Source organism: Mustela erminea, chromosome 6 (genome assembly GCF_009829155.1).
Source record: "Mustela erminea isolate mMusErm1 chromosome 6, mMusErm1.Pri, whole genome shotgun sequence".
In the NCBI taxonomy this organism is placed as follows: Eukaryota; Metazoa; Chordata; class Mammalia; order Carnivora; family Mustelidae; genus Mustela; species Mustela erminea.
The window spans coordinates 51,632,492-51,650,973 of NC_045619.1; the positions used below are offsets into that span (position 1 = coordinate 51,632,492).

General features: G+C 43.3%; 1 protein-coding gene across 4 annotated transcripts in view; it reads right to left on the minus strand.

Annotated features, from left to right (window-relative positions):
* The window catches only part of TBC1D30 (TBC1 domain family member 30), an 82,066-nt gene that overhangs the window by 13,693 nt on the left and 49,891 nt on the right, over positions 1-18,482 (minus strand). For all 4 annotated transcript variants that reach the window (XM_032347151.1, XM_032347152.1, XM_032347154.1 and 1 more), the window contains 4 exons: positions 17,905-18,090; positions 12,089-12,257; positions 9,580-9,748; positions 5,541-5,646 (listed from right to left, as the gene is read on the minus strand). In XM_032347151.1, the coding sequence (XP_032203042.1) occupies positions 5,541-5,646; positions 9,580-9,748; positions 12,089-12,257; positions 17,905-18,090 (630 nt within the window). The remainder of the gene's footprint in view (positions 1-5,540; positions 5,647-9,579; positions 9,749-12,088; positions 12,258-17,904; positions 18,091-18,482) is intronic.

The following is an 18,482-nucleotide window of genomic DNA, read 5'->3' on the forward strand; positions in this document are numbered from 1 at the left end:
AGCTAAAGATTCACTTGTGTTTTATTTTTGCCAGTCTTTATAAAAAGTTATCAAAATATTCCCTTGTCCAGCCTCATGAAGGAAGCTTGATCAGTAAGGAACGGGAAGTCCATCCTGCCCCTGCTTCATCTCATCCTACCCCAGGGTAATTGGCCCGAGCTCCTAGAGATCTCCTTCAAGCTTCCACTCAGTTTCAGACAACTGAGCAAAAAGAAAACTGGCCCCACTGGTGTTTTCATTCTCTAGTTTTGATCTTTCTTTCTCTATCCTTTACTTTCAGTTAGTCCTACACAGAAGAAATCAGTGCTCCTGAGACAAACGTGTTTATACTACTACTCCTCATGTGTTCATTCACGTATTTGAAGGTCTCACATCTGAAGGCAAGTTTATGCCAAGAATGCACACAACACATCACCACAGCCCTCAGAGTACCCGAGAAGCTCTAGGTTCCCAACTTTGTAAATCAGAGGTTTACAACAGATTCCAAGGAAGGTATGTTACGAGTCGCCTTACAGCCAAATATGGTACGCTAATAGGATCTTAGGGCTAGAAAGGAATGTAAACATAATTTCGCTAAACCTCCTTCTGCAACAGAGATTCCTTCTAGAACATCTCCTATAACAGATGGTCACAAAGGCACTGCTTACACACTCCCAGTTACAGGCACACATTGTTTTGCAGAGCAGACGGTTACAATTTTTGACAGCCCTCATTAATCAGACATGATCCTTCTTTTGGACACGCATCCACATTCTTGTCATCTCCACGCCATCACTGATGGGAGAAACCGAACATTCCAGGAGCAACTGGGTGGCTCAGCTGGTTGAGTGTCTGACTCTTGGTTTCAGCTCAGGTCATGAAATCGGTGTCCTAGGATCAAGCCCCATGTTGGACTCTGTGCTCACAGGGAATTTGCTTGGGATTTTTCTCTCTCCCTTTCTCTCTGCCCCTTCCCAACTCTCTCCCAGGTGCGTGCTCTCTCTTTCTCTCTCTCTCAAATAAATAAATCTTTAAAAAAGGGGATGAACAGTCCAAGGGCAGATCCCACGTGATGGCACTGGAGCGCCCCCCACAGGTAACAATCGTTACTGACGAGCACTTCCACGTAGGTTTTCCCAAGCACCCACAGACTCTTCTAACAAAAGCACCTAATTTTTCTTTCTGTTGCCCTCAAGGAAGTCATAATAGACTTCGTCAAACGTCTTACTGAAATCCATATATCCAATTTCGCCGGCATCCTCCCAATCTCTTTTCCAGACACTATCCATTTTTTTTTAAACCAGCCATTGCTAATAAAATTAAAAATTAAAAAAGAACGAGGTGATTTACAGAAGGAAAAAAGCCAGCAGATTATTCTGTGTGTGGCACTGAGAACTGAAAGAACAGAGGAAGACCACCAGGGAGAATCCTTCCACGTCTTCAGCTCGAAAATAAAGACCTTATACACAGTCCACATTTTTCATCTGGAGCCATTTCAGGTTTGCTAACAGATTTATGGCCCACCATAATTGGATCCCAGCCACTGAATTAGTTTTTTGTTTTTTTTTTAAGACTGAATACAGGAAAAAGGGTGCCTTGTAATGACATTCACCATTTCTCTCCGTAACACCCTATGATGCCAAAGAAAACCAACAAGTCAATTTATGATCCAAACTATGGACGTGCACTTAAACAGACATTTATATTTAGATACTGCTGGGAAAAAAAATTTCTATGTCTTTTTTCATGTCTGACATGCTTTGCAAAAAAAGCCTAAAAACATAAGTTGTACAAAATTAAGCTCAGTTCATCTCCACCCAGATGTTTTCCTCAGCAGAAGAAAAGCCACTAAAATGCTTCTAATCAATCAAACCACAGCCTGCATTTTTCCCTCGAGGATTCTCTTAAAGCAGGGGAATGAGGTGGTTCTCTCTTCTCCTAATTCCCAAGATTGGACATTTCTGTAGGACAAAGAGGGTGTATGTCAACATAGCTCTCCTTTGTTCTGGCAATGTTTAAGGGAAATAAAATGTACCTTTATTTTTGTAAAGGGAAGTCCCGTTTTGAGAAAGACATGGTTTGACTAAGGCAGAAGCCGTGTGCTGGGCGGTAGGGAAAAAGCACCAAGCCAGGAGTGGAGGACTTGGCTCCCGGTCCTGGGTCTGCCGCTATACAGCCAAGGGAACTGGCCACATGCTCACTCTCTGTCAAGTGAGAGGATTAGAGCAGTTGATCTTTAAGCTTCTTTTGTTTTTCTTTGAAGATTTTATTTATTTATTTGAGAGCAAGTGAGAGAGCGAGAGAAAGAGGGCAGGAGCAGAGAGGGCTGGGTGGGAACAGAGCTCAGACCAGTGCAGAAGGTTCTGGCCGTGAAATAGTGGGAACACCTTGCATAGGTAAGGCATGGGCATCCAAACTGGGCCTCCGACACAACCTGTCTGCAAACAAACCCGTCCTCCTCCCCCCGTACACTTGGGCTTGCCTTCCTAAGCCAGGGACTCATCGGTTGTCTTCGTTTCCCCATTTCTTCTTCCCTCTCCGCATATCCATCTTCTAAGGCCAACTCCTATCAATTTCGCCTTCTAAGTATCGTCTATTCCATCCTTGTTTCTACCCGTCACTGCCTCTCACAAGCTCCTGCTGTCAGACTTGACCCCTCAAGTCCACCCTTCACAATGCTGCCCCTGCCCGTATCTGGCAGAAGTCACAACTCAGATCATTTTCCTTCTCTCCTTAGGACCTTTCAGGTCTTCTTTTTCCCTTTCCAAAGGCTCCACAGAAACCCTGGAATTCCAGCAAGCACAATTTCACAACCACTGGCCTAAAAGGTCAAGTCCAATCCTTACCATGGGCTGGAGTCTGCCATACCCACCCCAAATGCCAAACTCCTCGTCATTTCCTTCACATGCCACCAGCTTTTCCAGTGGCTATGAGTTTGTGCATGCCACTCCCTCAACCATGAGTCCCCTTCCTGCTCTGTTCTGTACCATTGCCCTCAACACACACACACACACACACACACACACAATCTCACATGTGCAGACACCCAGGCAGCAGTGTGGACAATCACTCTGGCAGTAAAAGGCCAACTGTATTAGAGCTGAGGGAATCTAGAAGGAGGGCCACCATCTGTGAGTGTTGTTTAATCCAGCAAACATTTATTGAAAAAGAGAAGGCAGGAAACTAATCACAGACTCTGAACAGGTGTTTGCTAAATGAAGTAATAAATTTATTGAGCAGCCCTAGTAAAAGGCAAAGTGCTAAGTGTTTATGAGCAAAGCACAATCCCTATCCTCAAGGAGCTTAAAAATATCACCTAGGAAAGAAGATGGTCCTCAGTCAAGGTCAAATGTGATGAGTGCTCTTGAGAGATGTACAAAGAAAATGCTGCAGTGGTTCAAAGAAATGGGAGATGGTTTTCTTTGGCGGGGTGGGGGGGACGGAGATGATTTTCATTGAGACTATCAGAGAATGTTCCACAAAGGAAATGATATCTAAACTTTTCAGGAGGAGGCAGGCCTTGAACATGTGGAGGTAGAAGGGAATGACTGAGCAGCGGGGGTACAGGGACAGAGGGGGCATATTCTCAGGGATTTCAGGGAGCACGGAAGACAGCTTGACTTGACTAGAGTAAGTCAAGGGTACAAAACGCAAAAGCTGTGGCTAAAAAGATGGGTTAATGCCGGTCAAGAGTACTGATGCTAAAGCTGAGAAGTCCTGCTTCATTTTGTAGGCAGGACACGGAAGTAGCCACTGAAGTTTCACAAGTGAGGGAGAAGGCATGGTACCCCAACGTCCTGCCTTGGGCATATGATTCTGGCAGTTCTGTGGGACATGGAGGATCTCATATATGGAAAATGCCAAGCGTGGACCTCACACACAGAGCCGTGCTCAATAAAGGTACTTCCCTCTGAGAGAGAATGAGCAATGATGCAGCCATGGCCCTGGGATATGTGAGGAGAGCATCGAGACAGAACCTCAGACAGAACCCTTCCTCCTCTGAGACAGGAAAAAAGGAAGAAGAGAAGAGAATGCAAAGAAAAGTTGAAATAAAAACTATAAATTTTCAGGGAAGTTCTGTCGGGTGGTCACCATTCTCAATGAGTCAGGCAGCTGTCTGCTAAACATCAGGGATTCTGAGAAGGAGCTGGAGATGCCAGGAAATGAACAAAGAAAGAGAAACTCCTCACTTCCCCAGCCCTAAGTCAGGGTCTGAGTCTTCGGTTTCCAATCTGTTGATGGGACGGAGCACCCAAACATGACCTCGTGCATGGAACCCAGCATATGAGTACAAACTGAAACCCAGAAACAGGAGAGAGAAATCACAGAGAAAGAAGGAAATAAGGCCCAAGGACAACCTTGGATAAGACCCATGGTTGGTGGGTGGGCAGAAGGAACAACCAGAAAGAGAAGCAGCAGTTAGAAGCGTCAGAGGAAAACAAGGGTAAAATCATATTATAGAACGTAATACAAGAGAGAATATTAACAATGTTGCTGTTATTACTATACTATCAATTTTAATGCCTTTGTGAATATGATACTGAGATATAATAACATGCCAGAAAATAACAAAACCCTTCAAGTCTTTCATATTAAAACTTATGATTAATACATAGATCTCAGAGTCCTGGGATTGAGCCCTGCACCGGGCTTCCTGCTCCTTCTCCCTCTGCACTGCAACCCCTGCCCACCCCCGCACTGTGCTCTCTCTCAACCTCTCAAATAAACAAAATCTTAAAAAAAAAAAAATAATGACATGAGTATAAAATATGGATAAAACAAATAAACTACTATGCTGATTAGAATAATCTCCTTTTTATCCAATAATCTCCTTTTTATCCTCAACAATTTCTTCCCCAAAATCATTATGTTGCCCCACAGGTCTCCTTTTAAAAGGTTAAAAATCAGATTCAGGGGTGCCTGAGTGGCTCAGTCTGTTGAGCATCCAACTCTTAATTTCAGCACAGGTCACGAGAGGTCACAATCTCAGGGTCCTGGGATCGAGCCGCACGGCAGGCTCTCTGCCCAGTGGGGAGTCTATCTGAGGATGCCCTGCCTCTGCCCCTCCCCCTACTCACACACTCTCTTTCTCTCAAAAATAAATAAATCTTCTTTTTTTTTTTTAAGATTTTATTTATTATTTGACAGAGAGAGAGATCAAAAGTAGGCAGAGAGGCAGGCAGAGAGAGAGGGGCAAGCAGGCTCCCCTCTGAGCAGAGAGCCCGATGTGGGGCTCGATCCCAGGACCCTAAGATCATGACCTGAGCCGAAGGCAGAGGCTTAACCCACTGAGCCACCCAGGCGCCCCTCAAAGATAAATAAATCTAAAAATAATCAGATTTAGAAGTTTTGGGTTTTTGTGGTTTTTTTGGAGGTTGGACTCTTAAGCAACACAGCTTGAATGGAAGCATAACAAATACCCATTATTCATTTCTTCCTTCCTCTTGTGACAGATTTTGATCAAATTATATATAGACTCTTGGTCAAGTAAAAAACAATCTGAGGGCTAGCCAAACATATTTTCCTGAGTTCCTTGATGTCAGGTCATGCTGCCCACTCACCTGCATGAGTTCATGGCTTTCCAGAAGGTCATTCTCTAGCATCTCCTGGGTAAGGCGCCCCATGGTGCTGTAGAATTCATCTGCTGTCTCACAGCATTCTATCTGCCTAGATAAAGAAAGGAGAGTAGAAGAAAATATTTAGGCCCCCCTGTTGTTGTTTATCAGGTATATGCTGCAGGTGCAAAACAAGGTATTGCCTCTTGCCATCAAAGTTAGCAATCAACAAAAATCACAATCCTAGGCACTTGCCCATGGCTTAGACACAGTTTGCATGTCCCTGCTTGCAATTCTCTGCTATTTCCAAATTAACCCATTTTTGCTGATTTTTTTTTTATAAGTCACAATCCTGGTACACAGTCTGCAAAAAAAACACCAAAGGCGGCTTAGAGGTACTTGTTACAGGATGAGCTCTCTCTCGTTTCTGCCCACCAGCCTCACAGCCCCACCCGCGGCATCTTGCTTATTTTCATGTGACATGTTCTACACAATACACCCACCATCTGTCAGAACTAATAACCACAAAATTGGGTCCCGAAGAACAATTACCCCCCTGTAGGGAATCTGGGGCCACGATGGTGCTATCACCAATAGACTGAAACCAAACTGCAGTAGAAGTGATAGATGAAAAATACAAGAACAAGAACTTCTAACTTTTGTGCACATTTCACCATCCCCAGCACGCTTTCACAGACAGCAATTTTTCGGTTCTTCTCTAGCTACTGTAGCCAGCTGGCCATTACACTGTGCTTCTTGCATTTGCTTCTTGCATCTACATGTAAATAAAGAAACCTGTCACCTGGCAACCTGTAAGGCAGGTTAGACTTTCATCCTTCTGCGGGGGGGAGAAAAAAGGAAGAGTTTCAAGCACAGAGCGCCGTGAGCAGCTCTTCCTGCCCACGGGTCCTGGGGCCGTGCTTTACTGCAACCACCTTTTTGGCACGGATAAATAAATAAGCAAATAAATAAATATCAAAAAAATAAAGCAAAAATACCGTGCATGTATTTTATCTACTATCACGTTTTCTGTACAGTAGGATAATTGTATTTGCCCCCCCAACCTATAAGACATACACTTTGACATACGCTAATGTCAGGGAATTTCCATGGGGCCATCCAGAAAACACCATGATGATGGAAAAACTGCAGGTGCTCGAGTGCGCTCTTCAGTCCCCTTGCCATCAAGCGAAATAGCCTGTTGAAGTGTTATTGCAAAACTCCAGAGTAGCGTGTGGGCATAATTGAAAAAGTGGTTAAGTGTACCCTGGAGGGTGAGGAAAGGAAATAATGCTTCAGAAGAGTTCTGAAAAATATACTTCAGGCTGACAAGGAAGAAAAAGCTTTCCAAAGACATGGATGTGGGAGATGGCAGGCCCTTTCCAGGCTGTGGAAGGAGCTCCATGCGACCAAAGGTGGCCAGGTGGCCTGCATGGCCAGAGGGTGACGGAGAGAGTGAGGGTACAGAGCTACAGACAGCAGATGGCAATGGCGTCACGTGCCTGCTGAGGCTCTCGGGGCAAGAGTCCCTGAGAGGCACTTCCGAGGGAGTGTGGGAACAGATGTGCCCTCGGCAAGGTCGGCTGGAGGTCGCACGGCAAGTGTAGGGTATGATGGGAAGACCAGGGAGGAAACATGGCGCTAGGCCAGGATGACGTATGAGGGAGCAAGACAACACAGGGTGTCATAGGAGAACGGATACTTGAGAGACGCCAGGGAAGGCTGTGCTGAGGGTCCACGGCTTACGGATTCCCAAAGCACCGCGTGATGTGAGTGCAAAGAAGAAATGCCAAGTTGCAGGAGGAAGAGGAATGGAGAGGTCCCACGGAGCTGTAGTTCATGATTTTTCCAGCAAAAAGTTTGTGGGGAGGAATACAGGCGCTGGAGTCCGAAAGATCCAGGATTAAGTCCCAGCTCTGCGGCTGATGAGCTATGGGACCATGAGCTAGTTAATTCACCCTCTGGGTTAGCTTTCCCACTTGGAAAGGCAGGAGAAGAATCCTACCTACTCCCTGGAGTTATGCAGAGTACCGAATGAGACCAGGCGTTTAAGCTGCCTGACGTCATGACAGCACTGTGCTGGCTGCCCTTCCTTTCGTTTAATAAGTGGCATACTCAAAAAGATGTAGAAGTGCAGGGAGCAAAGACACTGAAACATTTAAAGTCCCACCAGTGTCATTCCTCTATCCCCTGAACTTCATAAACAATACCAGTTTATTGTCAGTAGACTCACGTTAGTAAAAGTGAGAATCTAGGGGCACGCGGCTGGCTCAGTAGGGGGTAGAACATGTGACTCTGGATCTCAGGGTTGTGGGTTCGAGACCCACATTAGTGGTAGAGATTATGTAAAAATAAAATCTTAAAAACAAAAAAGTGCAGATCCTAGTGTCAGGATATCTGGGTTCAAAATCAGGCCCTAACACTTACTGAGTGACCTTGGGCGATTCACTTAACTTCTCTGTGGCTCAGCTCCCACATCTGTAAGATGGGGGTGAGAACAGTACCTACCTCATAAAATAATGGTGAGTACTAAACGAGCTAGCTTCACCTCTACAGTGCTTCGAGCAATGCTGGTCCACACCATGACTCCCCTGGGAGGACCAGACAAATTCTGATCCTACGCGTAATGGATGGGGGGAGTAAAACCAGAATCTCTTCTTTTCCTCCTGCCCCATAACTAAGAATGAGTACAAAGGTGACTTTAACAGACTCAGCCTCAGTAAAGTGTTACACTGTTTTAATTCCATAAACTAGTTACCTGATAACTGGACTATCCTACCCACAGACACAGTCAAAGTTCAAGGAGCTTTGGGCATAGAGTAGGTTGGAAATATAGGACTGCAGAAAGATCTAGATATCGAGGGAAAACGAAAAGATAAGTAAACAGCACTCCAAATCCCCAGCAGACTCATTTATTTGCCCAGCTGAGAAGCAGTATACCAAAAATCAAAAGCGAAGGAGATGGCTATGTGCTGTTTCCAAATAGTTGTACAAAATAATGATCTTTCTAAATCCCTGAATTGATAGTTGGTGGATCTTTCTTGCAAAAAATGGGAAATACTGCAAGTCTCCCAGGAAACAACTTAACATAAATAAAAGGCTGGTTAAAAGGTTTTTGAAGCAAAACACTGGCAGTGATTTATTAGTTTTCTGACATGTTGTCTATGAGTACTCACTCAAGTCATTTAAAACTCTAGGAAACAAACATTAAAAACTTCTCTGCATCTTAACTCTTAACAATTTCATCCCAATGTCCCTTCCATTACCCAAAATGTAGAATTTTAACATAATAGTCATAATATATTAGAGATGGGTGAAAATACCCTCCTTTTCACAGTCCCACTACTGGTAACAAATACAAGTAACATCTATGTGGTACTATGTTTGGTAGTAACAGATTTCACCACAGAATTAATTCCTGATGAAAAATAAGAGGCTCAATGTGTTCTGCTATTTTTTTAAAGTAGGATCCACTCCCAAAGTAGGGCTTGAACTCACGACCATGCGATCAAGAGTCGTGTGCTCTAACTGAGCCAGCCAGGTGCCCTCTGTGTGTTTTACTCTTGACTATGTACTAAGCACCAGAGAGACCCTATACATATTATTTCATTTAATTTCATTATGGCCCTGAAGGGCAGAACTAAATAAATACTAAGGACTTAAAAATCATTCACATCGTGAATGTTAACCAACAAACACAGCTACTCCTCTTCCAATCTTCCTCTCTTCCATCTCAGTTCCTCCCCCTCCCTCTCTTCCCAACTAGAGTCTAGGGAGAGGGTGCACAGTAAACCAGCCAGGACACTAGCACTGAAGTGGAGATCTACAGACCTGGAAAAGCCTGCCCCCCCTTCCCCAACATAGATTCTATTTGCCCATAATCAAGAATCAGCCAACTAAGATTTCAGAAGGCTAAAGCAATTCAACCAAGTTCCCAACTTTCTCTTTTGCGCCTCCTTAAATACAGATGCTTTTCACGTCAGAGCACAAAACTGCTTCAAGCCCCCCAAACCACAGAACAAAACAGAATGGGCAAATCACTTACTCTCCCAATTTTGCCCAGATGGCCAACGACACTCTCAAGATGATTTCCGAACCTTCAAAGAAGACTGAATCCCAGATCTTGAAGACCGTATGGTGAGGGAGGCACGTAGCAAAGAGAGTCAGAAACCACTGCATCGTGAAGACATTCGTGAGTGGAGGCTCATAGCCACCTGAAATGAAACAAACATTCTGTGTTTCTTCAGAATTGATGCAAGATATAAAATTAGCCTTGTTCAATCATCCACAACCACCAAATATGTTACATTTCCTGACTGATTTCTTTAGATCTCTACATTTTGGTTCTTTCCTCCCTTTTCTCCTTCCTTTTTTTGGAAGAACACAGGTGTGTTTGACAAAAAAAAATCCCAATAAGCGATTTTCACAAATTCTTTATGATACTTCAAAAATCTTTTATCAAAGATTTTATTTATTTAGTTATATGACAGAGAGAGAAGGAGAGCACAAGTAGGGGAATGGTAGGCAGAAGGAGAGGGGGAAGCAGGCTCCCCGCTAAGCAGGGAGCCCATCGCAGGGCTCAATCTCAGGACCCTGGGATCATGACCTGAGCCGAAGGCAGATGCTTAACTGACTGAGCCACCCAGGTGCCCTGATATTTCAGAAATCTTAACCTAAAACTTAATTTGGCTCTACCTATTTTGGGGTGTTCAAAATTAAGGAGAATGCTCTCCTCACCAAAAACAGGATAAAAAGAAAGGATTTTAGCCTCTTAAAAGTAGAATCCAATTTTCGAAACCTCATAAAGCCCACTTTTATTCAAGTGCTGCTGATAAAAATATGGCTCTTTATGAAATTATTTGTCTACTTCTTAAATTATGCACAGCTCTCAGACCACAGTGGAATTAAACTGGAAATCATAACAGAAAGAGAGCTGGAAAAGCTCAGAGTATTTGCAGATTAAACAACATGAAATTTTAAAAATATTGTGAATTAAACAATCCACACAGCTCACACTGAAGTTTCTGAATTTACCAAAAACACAGAGCTCCCTCCTACTTTCTGTGATGGCATTAAGTATGTATTTTATGAAATGTAAAAATGTAGGTATTTAAACTGATTCTCCCTCCAAGTCAGTCAGACTACACATTTACCCAAGGATTAGCCAAACAAGATCTGTTCTCCTGCCCTCATTTTCTCTCTTCTTCTGCAAAAACAAAGGAACACCACGGTTCAGAAAATCAAGAATCTGAGGACAGGGCTTACGGGCAAGTTCAGGACATTTGGAGGCAAAGGTGGAACCCAGGAAAGCATGTCTGACATCGGACAGGCAAGGCAGTCTATCTGGACGTATTAGGACACCCCCAGAGGTGTGCAAGGGTACTGCACAGCCAAATTAAAGATTATTCAGGTGGCGGAGAAGAAAATGCTGAGAGACAGCCAGGCATCACTAAAATGTCCAGTGTCCTGTAATCACAGATTAGGTCCTCACAACCTTTCCTATTTTCCCAGATTTCAGTGCACGGGTGCAGAACTGGCAACCATTTCCAGGAAACACAACAAACTTCATTATTCTTTCTGGGACCCCTGCACAGAGCCAGGCAAGTATAGGCAGCAGGTATGACCACAGCCTCAAGCTCGGGCTCCTCAGCAAGCGGGGCCATGCCCACCAGACAGCGACAACTCAGGGCCTCCCACTTGCTGAGCAGAGGCTCCACCCCTCCCTCGATCCAGGGCCTCCCCCCACACCGCAGGGCTCCAAAGCCTACTTGGTGGTCCGGGGAGCCCTTCTCCAGAAAGAGTGGACCTATTCATCTCTAGTAAACCTAAATACCCCTACCACGGATAGATAAGAGGAGCACTGAACATCTGAATGCAAAAGACTGTTGGTTTATCTCCTAAAAGTTAAGGGGGATGCATATTTGACTCTCCACAGGTTCCATGGTTCAGGCAAAAGCACAGTCTGTGAGAAATCGTACAGTCGCTCAGCTTTAAAGAACTCCTATAGGTTGGTATGAGCTGAGAGCAGCTGAACTAGATGGTAAGACAGACTCCATCTAGGGAGAAATGCATCCTGTTAGATGTCCATTCAGGACTGGTAAAGTACTCGGTTCTTTTTTTTTTTTTTTTTTAAGATTTTATTTATTTATTTGACAGAGAGAGATCACAAGTAGGCAGAGAGGCAGGCAGAGAGAGAGAGGAGGAAGCAGGCTCCCTGCTGAGCAGAGAGCCCAATGCGGGACTCGATCTCAGAACCCTGAGATCATGACCTGAGCCGAAGGCAGCGGCTTAACCCACTGAGCCACCCAGGCGCCCCAGTACTCGGTTCTTGACGGACTTCCCAACCAGGACCAGTCTGAGGTTCAACACGGGGCCCTATGATTTTTTTTCAGTTGTGTTTTTGTTCTCTAATCATCTATTTCAATGCACCAAACGCTCATGAATAGAAATACCTGAATACAAGTATTTCTGCGCAAGGTCTAGGCTCAGGGGGGACAGTGGAATCGGGGAAGTGAAATATTCCCAGGAGTGTAACGGCGCCGAGTCATCACTACCTCCACTTTCCTTGTTCGCGGTTCTCTGAAGAGTGTCCAGGTGCTGAGATAACTCGGGGAGCTTCAGGCTCAAGAGATCCCTGAAGACAGCCATGTCCACGGACAGAGCCCGGAGGTTATTGACAAAATAGCTTTCAGGAAGTACCTTATCAATAAGGTAAATCATAATCTGAAGAAAAAGATAAAGAATAAGATCGCTTCCTAAACACTGAGATCCCAACATGTCCCAAATAAAAGGAACATATTTAAAAATGCAGTTAGCCAAAGCACACCATCATTTCAATGTGTCAATACTGAATGTTCTGGACTTCCGTAGCTCATGTGCACGCTGGGTGAGAAGTGAGAGGCATAATTATTAAAGGAACTCAGACCCACAGTCCACTGCTGTCTCAAGTTTCTAGATGGGCCACCAGACCCGAGTTCAGCCCCTAGGAGCTGTGCTGGTACAAGGCTCAGCCTCACTCGGTGGCGGAGCCCGAGCTCCATCAGCAGCAAGCAGCAATCCCATACTGGCTCCCTGGTGGCAGCACAGTTTCACAACCTTCATATGAAAACCAAGCGCTGAACCATCATAAACCTCACCCCACTCCGCCTCAAACGAAAGCAAGTCTAGAGACATACTTAGCATCAACCTGGTTATTGGAACTGAGAGTGGCTTTCCGTCCACTTTCCTCTCCCAGGACAATGCAACAAGGTTTTTGTTTGAACGTGGGGTACTTTCAAAGTCTGGATTTCTTTCATAAGATTATCTCACAAGTTCTTCAAATTACTATTTTCATTCTAACTTTTCTAGTTGTGTTACCTTTGCTAAGATGTCAAGAACCACCAGAATGACCCAGCAAAACACACGAGTTCTGTGTGTCAGTCTCGGGTCCTTACTCTGTCAGCTGGTATCCTCTGCTGTGCTCCTCCTCCCTAGAAGACCACTCACTCCCCGGAGCACAGGAAAAACAAAATTAAGAATAAAATCATAGCTGGCCCTATATCGTGGTCTCACATTTTAATTTTCAGTCTAACACAAAACTCTATTTCCCAAGAAAATTCTCTCCCAGACCTGACAAGGGCCCATCTTTCCCTCATCGCTGGCTTCCAGTTTCTACTTTTTAGGATCATTGTTTTGACTAAGCCAATAAGGACTGGGCCATTCTCTTGAGAGAATACCTCTGAGACCTTTATTACAGAGGGAGCTGCGCAATAAGAGGAGAACAGTAGATTCAGTCTGTGTGGAGGAAGGAGGTCCTGGAGGGACTAGGGCCAGCTGATGAGGGGGTACAGATGTCCAGCGGAGCAGACTGCCCTCTCTGAGTAAGGAGAAGAGGGATGGACAGGCTCACAAAGGCAATATTTAAAGGTAATGGTCTATTATGGTACTTTTTATCTAAGGATATAATCCAAGAGAGATACTTCAGCTTTTCTGAAGAAATGATGATCTCTCAAAATTACATGAAACAAGAAGAACAAACATTTTCAGTTATCATGGTAATTCCTGTGACACACTGAAATTCTCTGTCCAAAGGCATCTCAAAGTCTCACGCAGGGCATCAGAGACAGCCGTGTGTCGTGCTAGGTGGGTCACTCCACCCACTGATACATTTTGAAGACCACACATTAGATTTTTTTTTTTTTAAGATTTTATTTATTTATTTGACAGACAGAGATCACAAGTAGGCAGAGAGGTAGGAAGAGAGAGAGGCGGAAGCAGGCTCCCTGCTCAGCAGAGAGCCCAACGTGGGGCTCGACCCCAGGACCTGAGATCATGACCTGAGCCGAAGTAAGAGGCTTTAACCCACTGAGCCACCCAGGCGTCCCCAAGCATTAGATCTTTAAAAAAATTCAGATAAATAATGGCAATAGAGCAAAAATAGTGTCTGCAATAAATGGTGCTGGACCAATGGGACGTCCACATGCCAAAAACTAAACCTAGACACAAAACTTACACCTTTCACCAAAAAATGACTCAAGAGAGAACGCATACCTAAATGTAAAATGCAAAACTATAAATCTCTTAGAAGATAACATAGCCTAGATGACCTTGGGTATGGTTATGACTTTTTAGATGCAACAGCAAGGACACGATCAATGAAAGAAACCATTGGTAAGTTAGATTACTTCAAAATTAAAAACTTCGGGCGCCTGGCTGGCTCAGTGGGTTGAGCCGCTGCCTTCGGCTCAGGTCATGATCTCAGGGTCCTGGGATCGAGTCCCGCATCAGGCTCTCTGCTCAGCAGGGAGCCTGCTTCCTCCTCTCTCTCTCTCTCCCTACCTCTCTGCCTACTTGTGATCTCTCTCTGTCAAATAAATAAATAAAATCTTTAAAAAAAAAATTAAAAACTTCGGTTTTGTGAAAGACAATGTCAAGAGAATGAAAGGACATGCCACAGATTGGGAGAAATATTTGTCAAAGACGTATCTGATAAAAGACGGTCATCCAAAATATACAAAGAATTCTTAAAACTCCAAATAAAATAATGTGACTAAAAATGGACCAAACAAGTCCTTTGCCAAAGATGCATTCAGATGGGATATAAGAAAAAAGAAAAAGATGGGATATAAGCATATGAAAGAATCTTCACATCATATATCATTAGGAAAATTCAAATTAAAACAGGATACCATGGCACACAACTACTAGAATAGCCAAAATCCAGGGGTGCCTGGGTGGCTCAATGGGTTAAGCCTCTGCCTTTGGCTCAGGTCATGATCCCAGGGTCCTAGGATTGGGCCCCACATTGGGTTCTCTGCTCGGCAGGAAGCCTGCTTCCCCCTCTCTCTCTGCCTGCCTCTGCCTACTTGTGATCTCTCTCTCTGTCAAATAAATAAATAAAATCTTAAAAAAAAAAAAAAAAGAAAGAAAGAAAGAAAAAAAGAATGGCCAAAATCTGGAATACACCCAATGTTGACAAGGATATGGAGCAACAGAAACTCTCACACATTGCTGATGGGAATGCAAAACTCTATAGCCACTTGGGAAGACAGTTTGGTGGTTTCTCACAAAACTAAATATACTTTCACCATCTGATCCAGCGATCACTCTCATTGGTATTTACCCAAAGGAGCTAAAAACTCATGTCCACACAAAAACTTGTGCACAGATGTTTATAGCAGCTATATTCATATTTGCTGGAACTTGGAAGCAGCAGAGACATCCTTCAGTAGGTGAACGGATAAACCGTGCATACCCAGACAGTAGAGTATTATTCAGCCCTAAAAATAAATGAGCCACCAAGCCATGAAAAGACAGGAAAGAAGGAACCTTACATGCTTATTACAAAGTGAAAGAAGCCAATCTTAAAAGGCTACATACTGTATGATTCCAACTATATGACATCAGGATAGAGCAAGAGATCATAAAAAGACCAGTGGTTGCCCGGGGAGTGGGGGTAGGGTAGGGGGGAAAGGCGGGGGGATAACCAGGCAGAGCACAGAGGATTGTTAAGGCAGTAAACACACTCTGGACGAATATTATAAAGATACATCATTAAACATCTGTCTGACCCACAGAATGTACAACACCAAGGGTGAATTCTAATGTAAACTATGCAATTTAGGCGCCTATGACCTGTACCAGGCAACCTGTGGATTGTAATCCATGTTACAGTCATGGATTGTAACAAATGTACATTTGGTGGGGAATGTTGATAGCGGGGAAGCTGTACACTTGTGGGAGCAAGAGGCATATGGAAAATCTCTGCACCTTCCTCTCAGTTTTGCTGTGAATCTGAAACTGCTCTAAAAAAATTACATATTTTTTAAAAGTAAATAATGAAGGAGCCTAAACATTTTAACAAATAGTTAAAAACAGTTGCTAAGAAAAAAACAGTAAGTGCTCAAAAGCACACAAAATGGTTTAATTACTTCCCAAATAAACTATTTATTTGCCTAATAATTAAAACTTGCAGGGTCCAAAGTGGCAGCTAAAAAACACTGACCCCAATATCTTCCCTTGTATCTGAAGTGATTCTTCATGAATCCAATCTTTGTCTGCATATTCAATGTCTAACCACAAGATTCTGAAATGATGATGATGTCATTTCATCTCACGGAGTTCATTTTCTTAGAGGCAGAAATATAAATATTCAGTTCCTCAGCTTTATCTCATCCATCTTTTTTATGTGAATTTTTAGTTTGTCAAGGAGTTTCTTTCATGATTTGAATGGCAAGTATGTCCCCGCCCCCAGACCTCTCCACCTCACTCCTAACCTGAATTGCTTATTCCAACTTTTCAACAGTCCTTTTTATAGTGACAGAAATAACATCTGAAAAGAACAAAATCACCTAAAGCTAATAGACTGAGCAAAACAAAGGCTTAATAAAAAATGTTTTGAACTCATGTATTTGATTTGTCATTGGCTCCCCTCTCCCTCACTTAATGTGATGAAGAAGGAGTTTCAGAGCTGTTTCCTGAAGTACAAGAACGGAAAAAAATGAAAGGGTGAATAGAGATTTAGACCAGGTCAGGCTGGGTTTATAATTAATTCCACCATGATGCATATAAAACCTGGAGGAACATTTGTTTATTTTTCCATATGACATTAGTCAGTGCCCGGGAATATCACTAAGGTATTTATCGCAGTCAAACACAAGGCTGGGGCCGGGGGAGGCTCCTGAAAACAAAGACTGAGTATCCATCCCATCCATCACAAAGCATTACAACCCCTAGCAGTTTGAGGGTTCAATTATGAATTAGCAACCCCATACTGCCCCAGGCTAATAAGGAAGCAGCCATCCTGTGCCTGTGAAATGTTTCATTTCTCATAAAGATTATTTCTGGTGACTCACGGACTCACATTCCAATTTATTAGCTTAAATTGTTTGTAACCCATCTCAAAGTGTTTCCAAAATGTTTTTACTGATAAAGGCTCCAGGCACTAAAGATTAAAAGATAATAAAATATCATTCATTTCCATAACCTTTTTCCATGCAAATACCTTCCATCATATACATGTACTCTTAGCTTACCTCCTCCATACCACTCCCCATCTATGAGATAGTAAAGCAATAAAAAGATACAACTGGAATTAAACATAACTTGTGGAGCAGGCAGCTTCTAACATGACGACCTTATGACCTCCACCTCTTGACAGTCACATTCTTATATGAGCCCTTCCCCTTGAGTAAGAGCTGGACCCAATGACTGGCTTCTAATGAATAGAATATGGCAAAAATGATGGAATGCAGCTTCTGGTATTAGGGTACAAATCTGCAGTTTAATCTCTCCTGCCTTGCTCATTCTCTTTTACTCTCCTCCTCACTCTGAGGGATGCCAGCCACCTCGCTGTAAGATGGAGACATGGCAAAGAACTATAAAAGGTCTCCGGCCAATAGCCAACCAGGAACCCAGGCCCTGGGCCAGCCACCTGTGAGGAATTAAATCTTGCCAACAACCACATGAACTTGGAAGTGAATGCTGTCCCCAGCTGAGCCTTCAGATGAGGCTGCAGACCCAGCCAGCAGTTTGGATGACACAACAATATGACTTAGAGCCAGCTACAGTGGACCCGGGTTCCTGATTCCAAGAAACTGTGAGGTAAATCATGTTTGCTATTTTAAGCAGTTAATTTGTTACAAATCACGATAAATTAATACAATTCATATTCAACTTGCTTTAAAAATGTGATGTTTTATCTATGGGACCAAAAACAATCATTCTCCTCACATCTGGCAGATATGTGAGTCCGTCACTTGACCTGGCTTTAACATGGGGGAAGTGGTGATTATGGGTCAGTACAAGGTGTAGCAAATGGCCATCAGGGAAGAGGAATGACAGTTCACTCTCAGAAGAATTTCAACTGCCTTCTTCAGAGCCCCAAACTCACCTTCAGTGCATCCCCTTCGTTGCCTTCCACTACTTCCAGAATTAGAGCAGCCAGGATGTTAAAGCCTTGGCAGTACCCAACATTCTTGTTCCATCGGGCATAGGCCAACAGGACCCGTTTTAACACAACCCTGTCCTGCTCAGCCTCCTGGCCACAGTAGGAACTGCAGCCTGTGCGGTGAAGATCCTGAAGAAGGCAAACAATATTCTTTTAAAATATCTCCTTATAGTCTCTCCAAAAAATGCCTTTAACTTTGCCTCAGCATTAAATAGAATCAGATTATCAGCATGGATTTTAGCTTTTAAGAATGTTTATGTACCCTATACACATGGGCCAAAACAATTTTTAAAATTTTCTTTTTCCTAATGTTTTCTAATATGCTAAGATACATTTTTTATTCCCAGTTTTTCTGAGATGTAGTTGACTTGAACACTGTCAAGAGCAATTTCAGTCAGGCAAATTTTCTAACCTTCTTCAGAATTTTCTGTCAAAATTTAAGGTATTTCCAGAATTAATACAAAAGTGACTCAATTAACAGAAATTACATTCTATTTCTATATAAACTGAAAGTTTCCTTA